This window comes from Chiroxiphia lanceolata, chromosome 1, assembly GCF_009829145.1.
Source record: "Chiroxiphia lanceolata isolate bChiLan1 chromosome 1, bChiLan1.pri, whole genome shotgun sequence".
Taxonomy (NCBI): Eukaryota; Metazoa; Chordata; class Aves; order Passeriformes; family Pipridae; genus Chiroxiphia; species Chiroxiphia lanceolata.
In genome coordinates this window covers 84,647,200-84,667,750 of record NC_045637.1, presented here as the reverse complement: position 1 = coordinate 84,667,750, position 20,551 = coordinate 84,647,200, and the positions used below count along the sequence as shown (strand labels likewise).

At 45.1% G+C, this 20,551-nt stretch overlaps 1 protein-coding gene across 6 annotated transcripts in view; it reads right to left on the bottom strand.

The window, feature by feature from the left end:
• Positions 1-20,551, bottom strand: part of TNFRSF11A (TNF receptor superfamily member 11a) — a 31,053-nt gene extending 10,502 nt beyond the window's left edge. For 2 of the 6 annotated variants that reach the window (XM_032710916.1, XM_032710948.1), the window contains exons 1-7: positions 17,425-17,745; positions 5,007-5,091; positions 4,431-4,556; positions 3,742-3,885; positions 2,503-2,596; positions 2,051-2,145; positions 1,084-1,191 (exon numbers count right to left, since the gene is read on the bottom strand). In XM_032710916.1, coding sequence (XP_032566807.1) covers positions 1,084-1,191; positions 2,051-2,145; positions 2,503-2,596; positions 3,742-3,885; positions 4,431-4,556; positions 5,007-5,091; positions 17,425-17,481 — 709 coding nt within the window. In that variant the 5' untranslated portion in view covers positions 17,482-17,745. Of the gene's footprint in view, positions 1-1,083; positions 1,192-2,050; positions 2,146-2,502; positions 2,597-3,741; positions 3,886-4,430; positions 4,557-5,006; positions 5,092-17,424; positions 17,746-17,922; positions 17,938-18,384; positions 18,471-20,441 lie in introns of those variants that run through there. The other 4 variants (XM_032710925.1, XM_032710931.1, XM_032710939.1 and 1 more) reach the window with 4 other exon arrangements.

Genomic DNA, 20,551 nt, shown 5'->3' with positions numbered 1-20,551 from the left:
CTCCCAGGCTTGGGTTAGCAGAATTCACCATGCAAAGGCAATGAGGGACTGTCACTGCAGAGCAGCAGGGCAATAGAAATGTCAAAGAAATTGCATTCCCCCCTAACCTGCTCTACACAGTATTTGGTTTGTGAGGAGAGTCACCATTTCCTCCAGCCCATTCCAGAAATTCCAGATTTAGCACAACCCATGTTTAGAGTGGCAGAGGCAGCCTATTTCTAAAACACAGGCTGAAACATACTTTACAAGAAGGGATTTCTGTCTTCCCTTCCACTGTTCCCAAAACATTTTATAAGTTGCTAGCTCTTGGGAAAGGAGGTGATGGAAAGCTTTCCAACTTTAGGGAGAAAAAGTAAAAAAATGAACGTAACATTAGAAGTATGTCCTTCACTAAGGAGACCAAGGGCTTAACACAGAGTTGAGTAACTACTGAAAGTATTTCCACTCAATTAATAATAAACTCAGTATCACACTGCTATCCAGTATCCCCTTGCTAGAATTTTCCTATTTTTTCTACTTTTACTGTTTATGCTATTTCCTTCTAGTATTTCTTCCATATCTTATCAGAACTTTGGCCTCCAGCTAGAAACATTGCCTCCATTGTGTTTTCAAATACACATAAGGCCTTTGTCTTGAAATTCATATTTTAACCTGTCCAGATGTAGGTTTTTAAGTAGGAGGAGAAGAAGACAGGAGATAGTGAAAGCCCCTATGTCTGTCTCTGACTCTCTTTGGCCAAGAAGTCTACTGTGCCATGTGGTGTGGAGCAGCCATGCTGCCCTGAAAGCCCTCAGCACCACCCCTCCTCCTTCCACACCATGGTCGTGCCCACCTCCAGGGTGGTCACCCCATGGGTCAGTGTAATACACTGCAATACACTGCCTGTAATATGCTGTAATACACTGTCTGCCTAGAGGAAGGGAATTTGAAGCCTGGCTTTGTGCTAGGTAAAGCATATCCATATGGACAGCCATGGAGACAGCACAAAACTTCTAGCATAACTCCTGAGCTTCTTAATCTAGTGGCTATGCATGAAATCGGAGTGCACAGAGAGCCATAGCTGTGTCATTAGCTATCACCTACCTGTTAGCTTTTTCCCCCTATTCTTGTAGTACACAATGAAGACAACGACGCCAATTAGTGTCACAAAAAACAAGATGACAATCAACACATATAAGATCCGGTTTGTTCCTGCAGGATGTACAAAAGATAGTGCCATCAACATGCAGCTTGGACTCAGCAGTATAACAAACTTGGCTCATTTCACCTGCTTTTCTAGGGGAGAGGGGTTTTTTTTCCTTTCTATTTGATTTTTAGTTTCTGTAATAAGAACAACAGCTCCCTTACTGAAGGTACCTGGTACCAAGACATCTCCATAAAAACCAGAGCCTTGGTGTCTCAGAGAGGTGTGATTCGGTCTCAATGCTCCCCTGAATGTTGCCTTGCAAGCTGCCAGCAGACCATGTGCTGTGCTTGATCTCACTCAGGGAATAGGGAACATTCATCTCGTAGAGACTACAGAATTCAGCTGGAAAACTCTGTCCTTTATCTCAGGTTATGATGAATCACTGCATGCCAGGCAAGCAGCCTCCTGGGTACCATACCTACACTGGAGAAGGAAATGGGCAGTGGGCAAGAAGGGCTTATCTGAGAGGGATTGAGCTGAGACTGTATTCATTGCTATAAAATAAGCATGGACACGAGCTGCTGGTCTTTATACAGATATTGTGTGTATGGCATTCAGCAGGCTGAAAAAACGAATGAGCTGTAAATGTGATGGAGGTCATAGGTATAACAGCAATGCTGCTTGCCATGCAGTTTTAGTGGGAGGTGTGAAACTCAGCTTAGTAGTGGACATAGGCCTTAGAGCCACCAGGCTTAAAGCAATTTTTAAGGGTGGGATTTTCCAAGAGCTCTGTCTTGGTCTACAGCTGCTCTCCCTAGGGTCGCCCACAATGGGAATGGATTTAAGCCAGTCAAACCCCCTAGTAATCATATCCCTCCTCCTCCCTGCTACTTCTGAACAGATAATCTGTACAAGGACACACACCGTCTTCTGATGGCTCAGACATCTTCCGTTCTGTGCAAACTGCATCAGACTTGTCAGTCCCGGACATGATTTCTGTCATTCCTAAAGCTGTACAGCTAAAAAAGAAAGATAAAGAGGCTACATTCTCTAGAGGAAGCTTAATGTGGCTCCTAGTCTTATGCAGAGAAGTGCTGTCTATTGTAACATGCAACATTTCTCTACCCTTAAGAACATCAGGTGTTTTCTTTATTTTCAGCTGTGCCAGCTCAGCGGTTACATTGTTACTGCTCTCTTGCTGTCCTCTAAGGAGAATTCAAGCTTCAGCATGAGGATGTTTCCACTGCTGTACAACCAACAGAGATGCTCTGGGTAATCTGCAGGCAGCCTGGAACACCCCACTGGGAAATGCTTTCACCCAGGCTTCTCCCTGCCTTCTGGCTGGTGTGGCCCTTTTACAAGATACAGAGACTTACTTGGTCCAGGGTTTACACTCGTCGGTGGATGAAGACACCTCTGAGAAGTAGCCTCTGGGGCATGGTATGCACAATGTGTCCTTGTCTTGTTGCACTGTGTGTGGTAAAGGAAGAAAAATTTCATAGTTGAGTTTCTGTGAATTCCTTTCAAGCAAGAGGAAGGTGACTATGTTCCCCATCCTCTTGCTCCATTCTCCCCCCAGCAATTCTCCTGAAAACTTTCCTGAAGAGTGGATCTTAGGTTACATTAGAGGAGCAATGGCAGTCCCATGCCAGCAGTGAAAAGTACGCTTGGCTCACCTGAGCACTTCTCTACAAGATCAAAATGAGAAATGAACAGGAGCCATTGGCAGTTTTTGTAGAAAAACACACAGCTGTTACATCCTTCCCCTTCTAGTAATTCCCTCATGTCAATGCTACGCCACAGACAGTGATGCTGACTGGTATTGTCACCTCTATAAAGTCACAGTAAACAAAATGCTATATCAGGATTTGCTAGGCTGGAACAGCAACTGTGCTCTAGGCCCGTGCTGCACTTCCTCCTCCGTTACTCTATTATGTGCTGCTTTTTTGGGGTTCCTTAGGCTTGGTGCAGCTGTTCCCAGTGTTCACTACAACTCTGAGCTTGACTGCGTACTTTCCATTGCATTCTGTTTTCAAAACACTTGCATTCTGTTTTCAATCAGACTTAAAAGTGAAGTAAATGCCTGTAATAAATCTTTGCATTACTAGCCATCTAAAACAGATGCAGGCTAAAACAGAATACTTTGCTATCTGAAACGTGTTAATCACTATTAACTTGCTTATAACATTATAAAATGGCAAAAAAAAGTCATTGGACAAAACCAAATTGCAAATCCAGCCTCAGGAACAACCCCCAAAGAGTGCTTCTCTTAATACTGAAGCAATGAATGACCTAGCGACTCACAGTCAAGACACCTCAGCAAACATTAGAAATGTACTGAACACCTTGCAACTACTGCCATGTCCACATGATATCTTGCAAAAGTCACTTGATCCAAGATAGTATTTAAACTACAGAGGTAGAAGCCTTCAAAATGTAAATAGTCCAGGAGGGTTACATGCAGCAGTAATGACAACTCAGGTGTGCATCTTCTGTTGACAGTTACCTGAGAATCTAAAGTAATCTCTTTAATGTCAGAACCCATGCAATTTTGGCATCATCCAGTAGGCCTGAGCTGGACATTTCACTTCATACATTCCCTTCCTGTATCTTACCAGGAGGCTTTACTCCGAGTCCTGGAGCACACATGGTATTTCGCTGACAGCAGTCGCAGTCTTCATCCCAGTGGTAGCCCACTGTACAAGCACACTGCCGTTGGAATGTGCTGTTCCCTGGGTTCACTTCTCTCAAAGCTTTCCCTAAAAGAGAAAGCAGACAGGAGTAAAAATCTCTCTGATAATAAGCCTCAAGTTTCTGAGCCCCCTGTTCTACCTATTTGCTTTGCTTGAATGCCAGATGCAACACCATTCACGTTAGAGGAAATGGTGTCTTTCAGGAAGCATGGGAGACCCTTCATCAGCACGGAGGTCCTCACCAATTGCACTCCTGAACAATACTCCTTGTAGCTGCTGTAGAAAATAAATGGAGCTTTTGCAAGGATGAGACAAACATATTAGGGGAAGTAAATGCACAGAATGCTGGGCAAAAGGACAGCCTTTAAGATCAACTCACAGGAGGCAACGGCCCAAGTGCAGATAACCACTATCAGCAGCACAGACCATGGTCATGGTGCTCAGCACAGCACAGAATCTCTGCTGCCTGGGCACCTCACTTTCCACCAGGGTCTTCTGCAAGCCCAGCCTCCAGTGTTGGGTACCTGAACAAAGCAACTTCCCTAGATCCACTTTCCCACCTTCATGCTTCACTAATTTGGATTAAAGGTTCTGTAGTATGAACAGCTCACCTTGATCACATATTTTATGTAGTAAGCATTTATCTTCTTCATTCCAGACATCCATATACTCATTTGGGCCACACGGCTGGCACACGCTATCAGAAGTACCAGTGCATCTAGCAGACAAATACTTTCCTGTGATTGAGAAAAGGACAAGTAGGTCACCCAGAAGTTGCACAAAGCTGTCTAAGCTGTTTAGAGCAAAATAACAGGTTGGACTAACACTGAAGTACTGCTGTGAACAATCCCTGCACTTTTTCAGTTTGTCAATCTGGCCTCCAATTGGTGTGGCACTGAAACATTCATGAAGTTGATGGCCTGGGAGCAGTCCTACCTACATGCTGCTTTCTGTCTCCTGCAGTGGTTAAGTGCTATCTCAACAAAATAGCTGCTGTGGCTTTTGCTGAGGCCGGCAGGACCACTCCTGCACTAGAAAGCGCTGGTAAGCCTGAAATCATGCACCTGCAAGGATATGCCAATAGATCAGTGGAGTCACAAGAGCCAGCCACCTCAGTGACACGTAGAGCAGTTTCTAGTCAGCCTTTCAGCTGTGCAGCTGGTACAGCCCAGTCAGTGCTCACATACCTGGCTCACACTTTGTGCAGCACCGTCCAGAGTATTCATAGTGTTGTTCGCTTTCACATGGCGGAGTGATTTGTAGTGACAGCTGGAGCAGAGAAGGAAAGAGAGGACATGAGAACCAGTACACCTGGAGAACTTCAGACCTACCTAGTCACAGTGCTGGCAGAGAGAAGGAAAACTTTTCTTCTGTGTGGCATTTTGGATAACTAAGCAGTAAAAGTTACCCAACATTTATGACTTCAAAGGTGCTTTGTAGACATGCTAAGAATATGTACTTCACGCTGTACACACAGGGACTTGGAATAGAGCCAGGTGACAAATAAATAACACCTCTTGCAATTTGTCATGAACTTTTGGCCTGCTACATAAGGTTTTCTAACAGGACTCCATTATTTGAAATCTATGACTTTAAAACAATTGTAAAGGAAAAAAAATGGCACAGAGATACTTCTGTAGTCTCTTTCAGAGAAATGACCTCAGATTAAGACCTGTGCAACTGACAGTTTTAATGCAAGGTGAATGATTTATACTCCCAAAAAAGAAGAAGCACCCAGCTTCCCACTGGAATCCACAATACTCCTGGCCAGAAAATACTGGACTTGAATTTTGCAGCTTTTTATGCCTCCACTGTGTCCTGCAGAGGTGGTATCACAGAACTGAGGCAGCCATCCAGAAAGGTGATCCAATTAAGCCAACAGCTTTTTGCGTCTCAATAAACCAAAACAAAACTAAAAAAAACAACCCTTCCCCAAACCACCTGAAACTGGTACATGAGAAGGCATCTGCAATCTTGTCTCTGGCCCTCACTGGCCTTTGCATCCCCTCCCTGCTCTCAGCTGCCTGTACACACTCTGGTCCCACCCACAGCCCAGCTCCCTCAGCCAGGCTTAGGATCATACCTTGTGGTGGGGATCCTGGCCAGCCAAGCACTCGCTGACTCTGCTTTGGCTTCCCAGAGTCCTCCAGGCAAACCCAACACCTTACAACCAACTGCTGATCTTGCAATAGATAAAGTGATTTAAAATCTAGCACATAACAAGGAATCCTTCATTATTGGATACATTTGATAAAATCTCATTTAATTGGAGAAAGCTGCAATAAAGCTCCTACTGCTGGTTAAAGGGAACTTTTGTCATCTAATAGCACATAACAGCCCTGTGCCTACTGATAGCGGTTTCCATTTCTCTACTTAGCATTCTCCCCTTGTTACCTCCAAGTCTTTACATCTCCTCTTTCCTCTTTCCTAATTTAAGCAATAGCAACCTCTTTAAAAAGAAAATAGTTTTCCGTAAGCACTTTGTCCTCTTCTAATGCTGGGGAGGGTCTTGTAAATTAAAGATGACCAAAAAAGTTCGAAATTTTTCTTTAAAAAACTACCTTTTGGATTGGAGTTTGAGCCATGGGTTGGTGCATAATTTGTGTTTATCAAAACAGTGCTAGCTGTGTTTGGAACAGAAAAAGTAGCACAAGTCAGAGGTCTTGAGTTTTCATATTTTGAAGTTTATAAACAACTTACAGCTTTTTTTTATACAATTACAACAATCCCAGGTCAAATTAAGAGTCTAGTCTTGCAAGAAATCTTCTGTTGCCTCATCATTTCCTTCTCTCTTTCTTTACATTCATCAGCAGTACCTTGCTTGTGATTAGATTATGCATTTTTGGAACAAACATTGCATTCTATGTTTACACAGCAAAAAATAATGATGAGCTCTGGTAAGGTAAGAGGCGATCTAGGAAAAGGAAAGCTGGGCCAGCCTGGCAGATGAAGAGTGACACCACTTAGTGTCCCTGGGGAAACGACAAAAACACTCCTGTACTCGAAACAGCTCAATTTCTGTAATGCAATTTAGGTGTTATCTGCTAAAACACCAAGCTATCCAGCAAGGGGTTCAGGCGATGTTGCAGGACCAAACAGCAGAAAGTCTTGAGCGACTGATTCCCTACCCAGCCACACACAAAGGTAACAAAAGTGATGAGACTAACAGCAGATCCAGTCATTCTCTTTTTGTCACAGAACGTCCTCTTCTTCCTCATTTGCCACAGTTTAATAGTTCCTCTTTTAGACAAAAAGACTGAAAAATTACTGAAGTGTCAAACAAGGGCGAAGTCATCCTTTTTAGGGAAGGATAAGAAAATCTGCTAAAGAGCATTCAGTTAAAGGGTCTGGAGTAATTTCTGAGAATCACAACTCAGCCTGAGGAGAAGCAGCAGAGCCTTGGTGCCGAAGTGAAGGGAGCTGAGTAATTGCTTGGACATCTTTTGGAAATTGTTTCATACACCCATGCTTTATCATATAATGTGGGCTATTGTTATGGTATAGTTCACAGCTCCAGCTGCAGAAATCTATTCTGTATGTCAATAAAAAGTCTCTTCTGTAATTGTGTCCTCCCCGTTTTCACTCAAGCCAATGAATTCACAGAGCTGCAATATTCCCTCTTTTGATTTATGCCCAATGGCAGAAAGACAAGGCTCTCAGCACCCATGCGCCAACCCCCACGTGAGCGCAGCCTCCTTGCGAAGGTGAGGGATTTTGGACTGGTATGGACTGGCTGGACCTGCTGAGCATGAAAGCTGGGGGAAGAGAGGACAGGAAAGGAAATCAAAGCAACCTGGAGTTTTCTTAGGGTGGGAGCCAAACTTGGGCCTTTTTGCTAACACAGTCCCATTCACGTCAGGCTATCCCTTTTTTGTCCTTCTGCCAGGGGGCTGTATGTGTCTGTCCCAAACTGTACATCAACTTCCTTTGGGGGCTGAGAAGTGCTCGTGCTGCTGGCAGCACCATGACCTAATGCTTCGCCATCACCAGCACATTCCTGCCACTGTGTCCTTCTGAGACAGGGAAGTGTAATTAATTTTGCAGATGAGGAACTTGCACCCAGAGGCCAGCTGGCTTTACAGAGGTGACAGGAAACCAAACCAAGTCTCCCAAGACTCAAGTTTGCTCCGTAACCCCTGGAACATCCTTCCTATCATCAGATGCTGGCCTGTGGGTCAGAGTGATTTGGACACCATCAAGCTCTTATCTAGGGATAGAACAGACCTCAATGAATAAGAAGGTGCCAACCTCCTCTGAAGTGTTTAAAATGCGACAAACCCCAGCCTGGCTATTCCTTTAATGGTCTCGCTATTGATGAAATTGCCCATTAAATCCCAACACCACATGCAAATAAGCGCTTCAAAAAGCTCTAGGTATCCTATGTAAATCTAATTTGTCACTTCAAAAGTGTGCAAAGCACACAGATTTACCCCAGTTCCTAAGAAAGAGAGAGCTTTCCTGTTTGATTAACATTATCTCAGAACATGTATATCTGACAGGGAAATAGTCAAGGGGAAAAAAGACAAACCTCCTCCAGGCTTGGTGGATCCAGTCCAGTAAAGCACACAAACACCTGCTTACCTTTAAGCACATGGGTAGCACTATTAACTTCATGGGAAAAAGAGGCATTCTTATGTCAAGGTTTGCAGAAAGATTGTATTTTGGCATCGAGCTGCAGGTAGCCTTTTCAGCTTCGGTTTTTCTTACCTATTTGTTGAAAAGAGTGTGTCTGTGCTTTTAGGGCTGTAGAACATCTGATGACAGCGCTAAAATCACCCATGTGTTACTTGGACCTCAAAAAAACCCTCCACACAGGTGCTTCTAAAGGGGGGACCAGCCACATTCAGATTCCTGTCCTCAGGCTTAAGGGAATATTTATTCTTTGTGCCGTTGAGCAATCAGAGGGCAGCAGAAGCTGTGTGCCATGGATGCTAAAACTACTTCTTGCTCTTCACATTTCAGAAAAGATACAGTTGCATGGGCCTCTTTCTTTTAAAAGAAAAAAATCTGGAAGAACAAGGTTGGGGGTTTCCACAGTCTTTTTCCCATGACACTTTTGAACAAGAACCTGAGGCCTCAATGAGGATTGCTCATTAATGTTAATCTTAGTTTGGCAAAAATTGAGATGTAAAAAGACACGTCAAGGGGTAACTATTTTTTAAGATGACACCTTCTTGCTCAGTGTAGTTGTTTCTGGAGGGTATTCAACTCATCTGTCATCATTTCACTGAGCAAAGCACATTTTTTTTTCCATTTATTATCGCAGCATCAAAGTACCTGTGGGAGAGACAACTACAATCTGCCCCACCTTGCACACACCACTTGTTCTTTATACTTTGGAGCCCAGGTTTATTCAAACCACTTGCTTTTGAGGTCCTCAGTCTTGCCTGCTGTAGAACTAAAAAATTCCTGTGGATTTAGAGCAAAGGCTTTATTTGCCTTTGTCAAGAGGACTGAGTTTTGAGCAACATTTCCTGAACTGAAGTAGCCCCTGCAAGCACAGCACCCTGGTATCCAGCTAAGATGGCCTCTGCAGTCATCTGCTGCTGCTGCTGCTTCAAATATAAGCCACTGTCTCTCCTCTCCCAGGCACCGACTGTGTGCCTGCAGCCTTCCAGCTTCCTACCTGATTTGGGTCAGCAGTATCACTGACCAAACTCCAGATTTCTTCAGCCTATCACCAGTTTTAGAGGCTTGCCTAAAGAATTGTTTAAGAATAAAAACAGAATCTGGTTCTTGATGGGTGCTGCTCTGTGGCTGGTGCTCCCAGGCACTCTGTTGAGGTTTGTAATAGTACCGTGCACAATGAACGACTCTGGAAAATTTTTAAATTGTGGGTTTAGGGGGCAAACAAGGAGTCCTATTTTAAAGACTTAACTGTAATCACATTATATGCAAGAGTCCCTTCATAGACAGTCTTCACTGTTGATAAAAATTACATCAAAGCAGCACACAAGTCACAGCTTTGCAATTCCAGTTATTTGCTTGCAGGCCTGTAATTCATCACAAAAATCTCAGATTGTGAATGAAATGCTTTTGGTGATGTCAACTTTCCAGTGACCAGTAAACCACATCAGAGAACTACCACCACGTGGTAGAACGGAGCCGGGAAATGGCAACAGCTAAAACTAAATATTATTTCATTCTTAAAAATAGACTCTTGAAACCCTGCTAGAGCCTGAATACCTAAAGAGTCCAGAAAGAGTGTGAGGGATAAAACCGGTAATGAAGAGGTAAAGAGAAAACTAATGTGCAACCAGGACATGGGCAAATGGTGGCAAAAGCCACTGACTATTCCCCTTGTCCCTCTGTTTTAGCGTGCGACAAAAAGCAAACACCTGAACAACTGGTGTTGCTCCACTGATGGGAAGGACCATTCATCAATCTCAAACCCACGAGAGCTATTTCTAGCCAGCAGGCTACGTGAAGGAGAAGTGCTGCACTGACCACCCTCAGCGAGGCGGTGGGGTATGGCAGACAGGAACCTCAGGTATGTCAGATGGGAGCTGATGGAGGTGGGAGATGGCAGGGCTGAAACGGCTACCAACTGAACCTGTGAATCAGCCAGCTTGCTTCTGTGGACAGAAGACTTGTCATCACGTGCATGACATTTGTCATTCAGAGACAAAGTCACCTTCACATGACAGCCAGAGGGGTACACTTAACATTTTCAATGACTGAGCAGTCTGTAGTGCCTGCATGTTGCCTGCACTTTGGTGCAAAACCTCAGGCTTTAACCTACGTGCCCCCACTGCCACAGCAATTCAAAGACTAACAGCTACTAGGTAGAATATTTTGAAGATGAATCAGAGAGTAAGAACCCAAAAGATAACCAAATCAAAACATTTAACAAAAAGTCTTGACAGCAAGACAAACGGTCCATAACAAGCAGAAATAGACCGCAGAATAATGACGCTATCAAAGCTAATACCCAGATGTGCTTGTGACAAAGGCAAATCTCTTCTAGATTGAACAGGTGCAACAGCAGCACTCCAAAGGAAAGCTTAGCAGCCTCACCACTCCAGGTACAGTCTCAATGATTCACCATGAGTAACTCTACACCCATTCATGCTTAATTAAAATAATAAAAAAGACACTAAAGACACAATGATTTAGACACATGTGCCTCTTGCATTTTAGTTCAGCACATCATTTTTCTATGCTTCATCAACTGAAGCTGAGATTTAATGGAAGAAATGACCACGAGAGATTTCTTGGGCTGGATGCCAAATTAGGAGTTCAATGGGGACTTCCTATGCTTCATATCTGTATCTTTATCTTCCCTTTCTTTCTACATGTCCACAGAGAGGAGCATAATGTATTAATCTCTTGCAGGGTGAAGTGGGATCCCACAGTCATAGCTGAGTTGCCATGGAGAATGAGAAAACTTGTAGAGAAGAGGGGAAGCTTGCTTTCACCTCCTGATGCTCTGCTTTGGCTTCTTTCTCCTGGATTTTAGCATTGCCCAGGGAACAAATGCTGAATATTCTGCAGGCAGAAACATGAAGGACAGTGGCAGGGCTGTAGCCCTTGCTTCAGATGATGGCTGCATAGAGGGATGTAATATGTAACACCCACAGACTGTTCTGCTTTGGTGTGAGAGTAAGGACTGCATGATTGTATCTGCACCTTCTCCATCAAGAAGGAATTGCTGCCTTTATTAAAAGGCTCAAGACTCAGCTGAGAATTGATTAATCCACTCTTTAGGTGTCATCACGAGGAACCAGCTCTGCCAGTGACTGTGGCCCAGTCAAGTCAGTGGGAATATTCCTTCCTGATCTAAAGAGGCTCTGCCTCATTTCCATAAGCAGCCTGTTTTACTACATGTGGTATTGCAGGGAAGAGTTTTTTTTCCCAGTGAGATCAGCTTCAAGGAACCATCTCTTTCTTGCTACTGAAAAATGAAAAGTTACTGAAGGACATGCTGCTCATAAGGCTGTAACAAAATAACATGCTCAAAATAGATTTCCTTGTGTGCTACATAAGCAAGTTTTAGGACTTCATATGAACCTAGTAGCACATTTTTCCCTATCTCTATTTCTGCATTCCAGATTAATGCGTTGCCTAACAAAACTTCACAGTATTTTTATTTCCATACAAGACTTTTTTTCTTTTCCCTCTACTTTGACCACTGACTAAACATATTCTGCACCCATCTGCAGTCACAAATGTTGTTCTTTGTCATTCTTGAACAGACCCTATATACTTTCTTTTTCTTTTGGAGTAGCCACAAAGTGGTAAGGGTGAATGACCTCATTTTTTTTTTCCCCTCCTTGGCTAATTGGCTCTTGCAGGGTGGATTAAACTGGACAGCTTGGCTCTTTTACCAAAATGCAGCCTTTCCTGGTCGCTTTTATCTAGATATTAAGAGAGAGGCAGCCAGAGGGTTCTGCAGAGGTGAGAGGTACCTCCTGGTCTCAGCTCTCTGCCTGCCCACTCTGTTGTCATCCTCTGTCACAGCCCCTGCTACAGTCTCTCCTTCTGGGACATTGAGGGGAGGCACCACAAAAACATTTGGCCAAGTGGTATGGGGAATGTGCCTCTGCCATGGGGATGCTGGTGGGCTCATGGGCAGAAATGTAGCCAGAGAACAAGGGTTGGATGCTGTAGCCTACGCAATGGCATTCTGCCAGGCTGAAATAGCCACTCCCTTCCCAGGCCTGCGCAGGCAGACCTCCCTGTGACTTTGGTGGGAAATGGATGGGGCGCTATCCCACGGTGATTAATGACTCTTTGGCTTTGTTTGCAGCCATGACATCCTAAGCACTGCACAAACACCAAAGAAAGCCAAGCCTACAGCCCAGAGAACTCACGCCCTGAAAAGGCAAACAAAAAAGGTAACCATGGGAAGCACTGTGCAGAGCAGCCTAGGTGGCTGCACAGGTATGGGACAAAAACCAGGATGTCCTGGAGTGCCAGGGTGATGTCAGCATCACTCCTCTTGTGCAGCACCAAGCCTTCCACAAGGCACTCAATTGCAAATGTGATAGCACACCGTGGTGACACAGACAAGGAATAATCAGGAAACCTGCACTTCCCCAGTGCTGACACATGACATCAAATCCCGCTCCCACACGGCAGACACAGTAGCAGGCTGCCCTGAGTGCCAGTGCAGCCTGCAGAGCCAGATTCCCACCTGTAGCCCACCTTGTGGCTTCCAGCCATTGCTTGTAGAATTTTTCTTTTATTCCATGAACTTTGGACCATTTTCAAAGGGTAAGTCATAAATAGTGGCAAGTTCATGCAGGTAGCCTCTTGTGTTGTACAGACCAAGGCCTACCCAAGTCCAGAGTACAACCTGGTTAAACATCACTGAATTTTTATATTGCATTTATAACACACAAATATTTGCCTTTGCGCTTTGCATCACCAGTAGTGAGCCGTTCTCAGAGCAGCTGCTTCTCTGTGCAAGCAATGCCAACCAAGGCATCCTTAAACCAGGGGTTCGTGGCTGCAGCAGAAGCCAGAGCCATCTGGCAAGTTGAGTTTCCACGGAAAGGAAGGGGACAGTCTGTGTAAGTAGCACAGCTGCAGCTCAGAATATGAAGAACCAGCCATCTCTGTTCCCCTCTTCTCCCCACTGCCCACCTCCAGTAAGCTCAACCAGCACCCGAAGCAATCACCTCTTCCAAGTGTCCAACAGCCTTTGCACTGCAGAACATACCCTGGCAGATCATGGGACAGGATGAAAGCAGGTCTGGATTCTGTGGTCACAGAACGTGGTGGCAGGAACCCTCCTCGCTCTGGTCACCACAAAAGACTTCCTGGAGACCTGGTCATACTCAGAGGAAGGGGACAGGGAGAAGCAGGAGGACAGCCTTGCAGCAAGGATTACCTTTTTGGTGCATCTACGCATGTACCTGGTACAGGAGGGTCTTTCACCACTTTAACTCCGAGGGACAGATGGATAAACATAGCGAAGTGACTCAGATATGATTCCTCTAAATAATGTTAAGGTATAAATGCCAGAGGGCACCACTTTGAGGTTTCCACGATTTTATACACTGTAGTTATGTACTCATCCTTTTTACCATCTGTACTGGTTCTTGCACAGCTGTCAAATTACATCCCGCTTTTCTGAGCTTGAGGGCAACAGACAGTAATGAACAGTAGAATCAGATCCTTAGGGCCAAAGTTAATCTCTCTGCTTGACCTGCCTTTTTTGCCTCTTTTGGCACACTATGAAGAAAGCCCTGTGCCCTAAATGACATAGGTCAGTACCCTCGAGATGTCTGACAAGCTTTCAGTTCTACTGACTTGTGAAATGTGGTAAAGGTTTGTTTTGGTACTGTTGGTGGGAAAGAAGAAACTACATCAGGCAGATGATGCTCAACATGAAAAAAGAAGTGGGAGAGGTTTCTTTAATTATGGATTGATGCAGTTTTATATGCATTATATTCCTTTCATATGAGGTGCTGTAAGATTTTTCATATGTTCTGGGGTAAACTGCAAAGCAACTAAAAACTTTTCAGTGCCCCTCACAGGAACCATTCCCACTTTTGACAAGTGAACTAATTGAATTATTGTAGCTTTGAAGCCCACGCTGCTAACAACAGAATAAATCCAGGAGTTTAGATTAGATATTGTAGATGTTTTGCTCTACTGAATGATTCCTTTGGCCCTGATCAGAGCAGGAATAATGAACCAGGAGAGCCCATGATATAACATAGTGTAGTCACTGTTACACTCTTTTTCCCCCTCTCATCATACAGACAGTGCATTTTAGGAAAGTGAAAGAAAAATCTATATTTTGGACAAAATTTTTCTATATTACAAAGAATTCCAGATGCTTGCAATGAGTAAACTTTCACTATAAAGTAAATATTACAGAGTAGTGGAAGAACCCATCCCATTGCCACAAAAGGGGAGAAGAATCTGCAGTGCAGCTGGTTTATTGCATACTTGCAAATATACATTCTCACAGACTTTGACTCCCACCTGATGGTAACACTGATGCTCTTTACTGGGGTTAAGCAAGGAAAGAGATGTGGCTATTCCGTACAAAGAAGCTGAGCAGATCATGCCTCAGAAAGCAAAATACCTCCTACAGGCACCCAAACCAAAATCACTTGGAAAGATCATCTTGTGGCTGAAGCACAAGATAAGCAGGAGGGTGGAGTTCTGCTCCCAGAAGTTCTGTTCCATGCTCCGTGTGTGACCTACAGCAAGTCATGAATCCTCTGTTCCCATTTCCTCTTTGGTGAAAATGATGATGATGATCATGTCCATTCTCAGTAGAATTATGAGTGGGTACTCATTAACTTACATTTCCAAGCGCTTCTCATTCTTTGGGTGAAATACACTGCAAGTATCACTGTCCTAGCACTATTCCACTATATTATTGAGTCTAAACTAATACAAGTGCATCAGAAAAACCTCAGCCCTACCATGCATATTCTCACCATTTGTTCCATCAGAAAACTGCAGTCTTCTAAGAAACAACTGTTAAATCAGTCAAACAAAGGAGAACCTGAAAGGCTTGCATTACTCTCACATTCTTGACTTGTAGGTTCTGCTCACTGTTGCAGGCAGAATGTTAAATTAACAATATTTTAATCTTTGACAAATTGTGGCTTATCCTTATTCTTACACTACAACTCTCCTGGAGTGTCCTACAATTTTTTACTGTTACTTGTCCAAAGGCAACTTGAAAGTTTCACCCTGTACAACCACTTACAGACTCAGAATCAAGCATGTGTTGGATACAGTGGAAAGACTTTACACATCAGCCCAAAATAAATACAAGTTCCTTGTTTTGTGTCCTGAGAAAGGCTATGAATCAAGAGGTGAGAAATAATGAGGAGTTCCTCCTGGTTTCTACATGCTGGGAACTATAGCATGGAAATCCAAATTTTCAATGTTTGGTCAAGAGCTGAGCAGGTTCCAGGAAATGAGCAGATGCCAAAGGGAAAAACTGCACTAAACCAAAATGGCTCCAGAAGGAAGCAAGCATGTAATGGGTAGTGACCTGAAGCAAAGGTAAGAAGAACATTGAGGTCTGCTCTTCATGCTGCATTGATCACAGTCCTGAACACCAGGACAGGAAAAAAGAGACAGACACAGAGGGTACCAAGGAACAGGGCAAACCACCTGAAGGTTATGATGAGAAATCACTTTTGAAATTTGCAGGCTCATTCATATACATATGGAGGACACCTGGAAAGCAGCAATTTAAGGGAAGCCTAAGAGTGAGGGTGGACAAAATGAAACGTATGTTTTAGAAGGGGAAAAAAAGGCCTGTGTGGTTTTAGGCAACATATTTAGGACCAGGGATCCAGAGGAAAGGCTCTCAGGACTATGTGGTCAGACACTAAATTGTAAGCTGTAGACAGCAGAGGGTTTTTTGTTTTGGTTTGGGTTTTTTATCTTCTTTTTCTTGAAGCTGCACCTTACTCTCAGGGAACCCAGCCATGGTCCAGTTACAGCACTATGCTGAGGGAAGCACTTAAAATTACATAACTTATCAAGAATAATGAGACATAGAGAAACACTAGAAGTTCAGATGAAAGAAATACAAATGGCAGTGAGACTGCCAAACATTGATTAATGGAGGAAAGTGCGAAAGCATGGGATTTGTAAACAGCCTGCCAGTCTAGAAGGGTCTAAATAACCCGAAGGGAGAGGAATAATTTTTAAGCTGTATAATTAGAAAAAGCAAAGCAAGATTCTGCAAAATCAAACCTCTGGAGGAAAACCGATGTATGCCATTCACAAAGCTCAACAACAGCTGGCTGTAGAAAAAAAGTCTTTCAGAAAGGCAGGGAAGACCAGCAACGATCCAAAGTGTAAAACATGCTGACCGTCAGACACCTGGCATTACACGAAGCTGCAACAAGAGCACGCTCTGTTTGCAAAAAACCGCAGAGCTCAGATCTTTCCCCTTCAGAGGAAAGGGCTGTTTGGGGCAGCTAACTCGCGATGGGGATTTGGCTCCCGGCTCTGTCACGAGCAGCACGTGAACCTCCAAGTGAGTTATGCAGCCGGCACGAACCTCAGTCTCCCACTCGTGGGCCCGGGGTCACGACGCCGTCCCATCTCCCGCGGACGCCCAGGGGCTGCCAACATTCGGGGCGCCCGGATGGTCAGAGCGCCAGGGGCTCTGTACCCCAGTGGGGGCGGCTGAAAAGCTGTATCTGGCCTGCGAAGACCGTACGCGCTCGTCCCATGTCTGAGGGACAAGTGTGCTCCCGCTCTCTCGAATAAATCTGTTCGGTAGGGTGGAGTCTGCCTTATTTTTACTCTACATGCAAATTATATCCCTCAACAACCTCACTGCAAATATTTTCTGGTTTCTCACACCCTGCCCTGGGCAGAAGCAGGCTGTTTTCCCTGCAGATCCTCTGGCTTCCTTTGGAACTTTGGGTTTAGACTACTTTCATTTTAAAGAAGCGAGAAAAGCTTGTGAGACAGGATGAGTTGCTGGGATAAAACCAAAACCAAAACCCAAACAACCAGAGGGGGAAAAAAGGCAGGCGAAGCTGTTCTGCTAAATCCCGCTCTCCCAGTGCCTTGAGCTCCGACCTCGTCGTCTCCTCCAAGCAAACCTCTCCGTGTGAGATGTGACACCCACCTTCCCCCTCCGCCGGCTCACAGCCTTACCTGTTTTTTGCCAGAGGCAGCGAGGCAAAGGAGAAGGAGCCAGCAGCCTGACGGGACGGGCATGTCTGGGTGTCCGTCTCTGCCTCCTCCTGTGGCTCCTTTTCCTGCCACCGAAGAGAAACTAGATCCTTCCAGCCAAGCCCCCGCGCCCCGGCAGCAGAGCGAGGCACATTTGAGCTAACTACTTCTCTTTCTTCCTTTCCTTCCTCTCAGCTACACGAGGGGAGAAGAGAGAAGAAGAAGAGAAAGAAAAAAAAAGGCGCCTGGCTGTAGTTCCCACAGCATTTCCTCAGACTTGACATGCAGGGTTGTTTTTTTTTTTCCCTCTTTTTGTCCCTCCCTTTCCTTTCTCCACCCCCTTTTACAAGAAGTGTAGTCACCATATCCATGGCCCTCCTCCTGCCGGTGCCGACTGCTTTCCCGGTCAGTCCTTCTCGGCAGGGCCAGCCATCCACCTGCCCTCGCCCCCTGCTCTGTGCCCTCCCTTTCCAGCTCTCCTCTTACCCAGCACCTTCCCTCGCTGGCATCTGCCCTGGAATTGCTGCCTTCTCCTCACCACCCCTGGATATTGCCTGGCACTGTCAGAGGACACCTTGAGCATCAGGCAGCCTCCCACCTCGCCCCCTGATCCATCCAGGCACAACCGCCCTCCTGCTCCCAGCACTGAGGAAAGCCTCCTCTCCCATCCCCTATCCCATCTCTTTGCCCACGCAGCAGCCTCGGCGTTCTGGCACAGCTCGAGGCCCCCCCACTCCTCCATTACTTTACTTTGGCTGACGGCGGGAATTGGTGGACGCGAGTGTTGCCAGAGGGGAAGAAAAGCGGAAGATGGGCTTTGGGAGCTCTCCCAAAACAGTCCACACAGGGCATGGGGTCCGTCCCTGCGACCTGACTCGGAACAGTGCAGACTGCCCTCCTGACCCCCAAAAATTCCATCGCCACCACCACCAACCCTGCAGCAACTACCTTGCCAGCTGCAGCTGGTGGTGTGCCGGGAACAGCCTACCATGCCCCTCCTCTCACAAGGGGAACAGGAGTCCTCTGGTGAGGCAGGACAGGGCAGCACTGACTTACAGGGGCTGAGGATCCAGCAGAGCTGACTGTGCCAATACAAAACCTTCCTTGCTGCCCTGTGCTCACATGCTGTGAAATAAGTTGGTAGCATGATTATGACTTAGGCAAAGAAGGAAGTTGTTCTTTCACTTACGTATTTAGTTAACTCTTGATCAGGAAAGGAAAAAGAGCTATTTATAAGTTTCTCTGTGTTTTCAAATAAATAAATACATTCAAGCACAAAACATGAAGAGAATATTAAGAAAACATCCTTCCTTGGTGGTGCTGTGTTCTGATTTCTGCTCAGAGGAGCGATACACTCCGGACAGAAAGGGCTACTGGGTTTCTCTCCTGTAGCTAGTGTGGAGGGCCTTCCTGCACAGCAAAATTAAGCTGTGACCTTCACTTCACCTCTACATAGTTTCCAGAGGCCATAAAGCTTTTATAATCTTCCTAAAGTTCCTTTCAAGTCTTGACACACTCACTGTCCTCTGCATTGGGCCCTGCCCGATCTGTGCTCAACCAGGTCTTGGTGCCCACATTCCCCTGCCGGTCTCTGACACAATGTGGCTGTTTGGCACTGGTGACCCCTACGTTTGATGCTCCACAGTGGGCTGTGGGGCAAAAGTACACTGCATGATGTGCCTGGCTTAGGGCCAGAGGCTGCTCCTGATGCCCTCACTATTTGGAGATGAATGGGCAAGGGTCATTCTGATGAGTTTTAGCAAGCCATAGAGCTTGCAATTGCAGCATCAGAGCACTGTCAGCCTGCCAAAGGAGTTGGGATCTCACCACGCTTGGGCTGGACAGGCTACAGCTCTGGCACCAAGAGGAAATTGAGTTGGCAATGAGGGGTACGAGGGACGACCACGGCACCTGACTTGCACGGTAGGCAACAAATGCAAAGCCAACTTTATGGGGGGGGGCTTTGCAAGGGGGTGAAGTGCATGCCCAGCTGCTGGTCCTGGAGGGAGCCCAGCGAGATGGAGAGGCAGCACTGGGGCAAGATCCTTCTGCCAGAGCCACATCCACACATTGCTGAAAAAATGCAGCCCTGTGCCAGCCAGGATGTTTTAAAATGTTTGTATTTATGGTACAAGGAAATGTTGGTTTGTTTTTTTTTTAAACAGAAGTCTGTTAATTCTCTTCCCCTTTTCACATTTAGTACAACACTGAGGCTATAGGGTCTGTTTATTTACCAGCTGCTCATTGTAACCACAGATTTACAAGAGCAAACTCACACTCTCATGAGCAGTTAGATGTGTTACTGGCTCGCTTTGAAGGTGTAAAGGGTTTGAAGGCATTGAGTAAAGCCAAGCCCTGTGCAGCTCAGAAGAGCTCCAGACTACTCAGTATTGCATGTCAGCTTGATTACTTTTGCATTCTCACCCCTGATCCTGCCTGAAGTATTTCTTGTTTAGTCTGAAGTTTCTCTCATTTTCTATCACTATGTGAATACAGCCTCTTTTTGAAAGCACAGACATTTTCCTCTGAGTTAAATTTTATGTTTCTGAGCCAAAACCCACAGAAGCCACTACTGGGTGCTTTACAGTCTTAATTACGGATTGCAGTAGGTTGTTAGAAACTAAAATCTGAATGCTAGAAAATACGAACTAGGGAATGTATAGCACTGTCAATTCAGATTTATCACGTATTCATTCTATGTATCACAAATAAAAACAAAAAAATTATACCAAAACTGGTTTGTCAGCCTTTTCTACAATTTTTTTTTAATATTACAGAACATTAGTTTTTCAGCTACCTTTGCAAAGCACCTATTTTGAATAAAACCAAAATGCTCGAATTATTAAAGCTTCAAATGTAACGGTGATATTCGAGTGCCTCTCGTTTCTGTTCACCACTATGGCACGCAGGCCTAAACTGGAACTAGCCTTCGTGAAGCTGTTGTTAAAGAAGAGAGATGGAAAACCACGTGCAGCCTTAGAGGTGTGACAGAACCAAAATAATACCTTGGATAATTTCAGGATCCCTTCTTTGGCAAAGCCTGCCATGGAAAACAAACTGTGAGCCCAGCTGACTGCTTAGCAGGCCAGCACGGATCTCTTCTTACCTCCTTCCT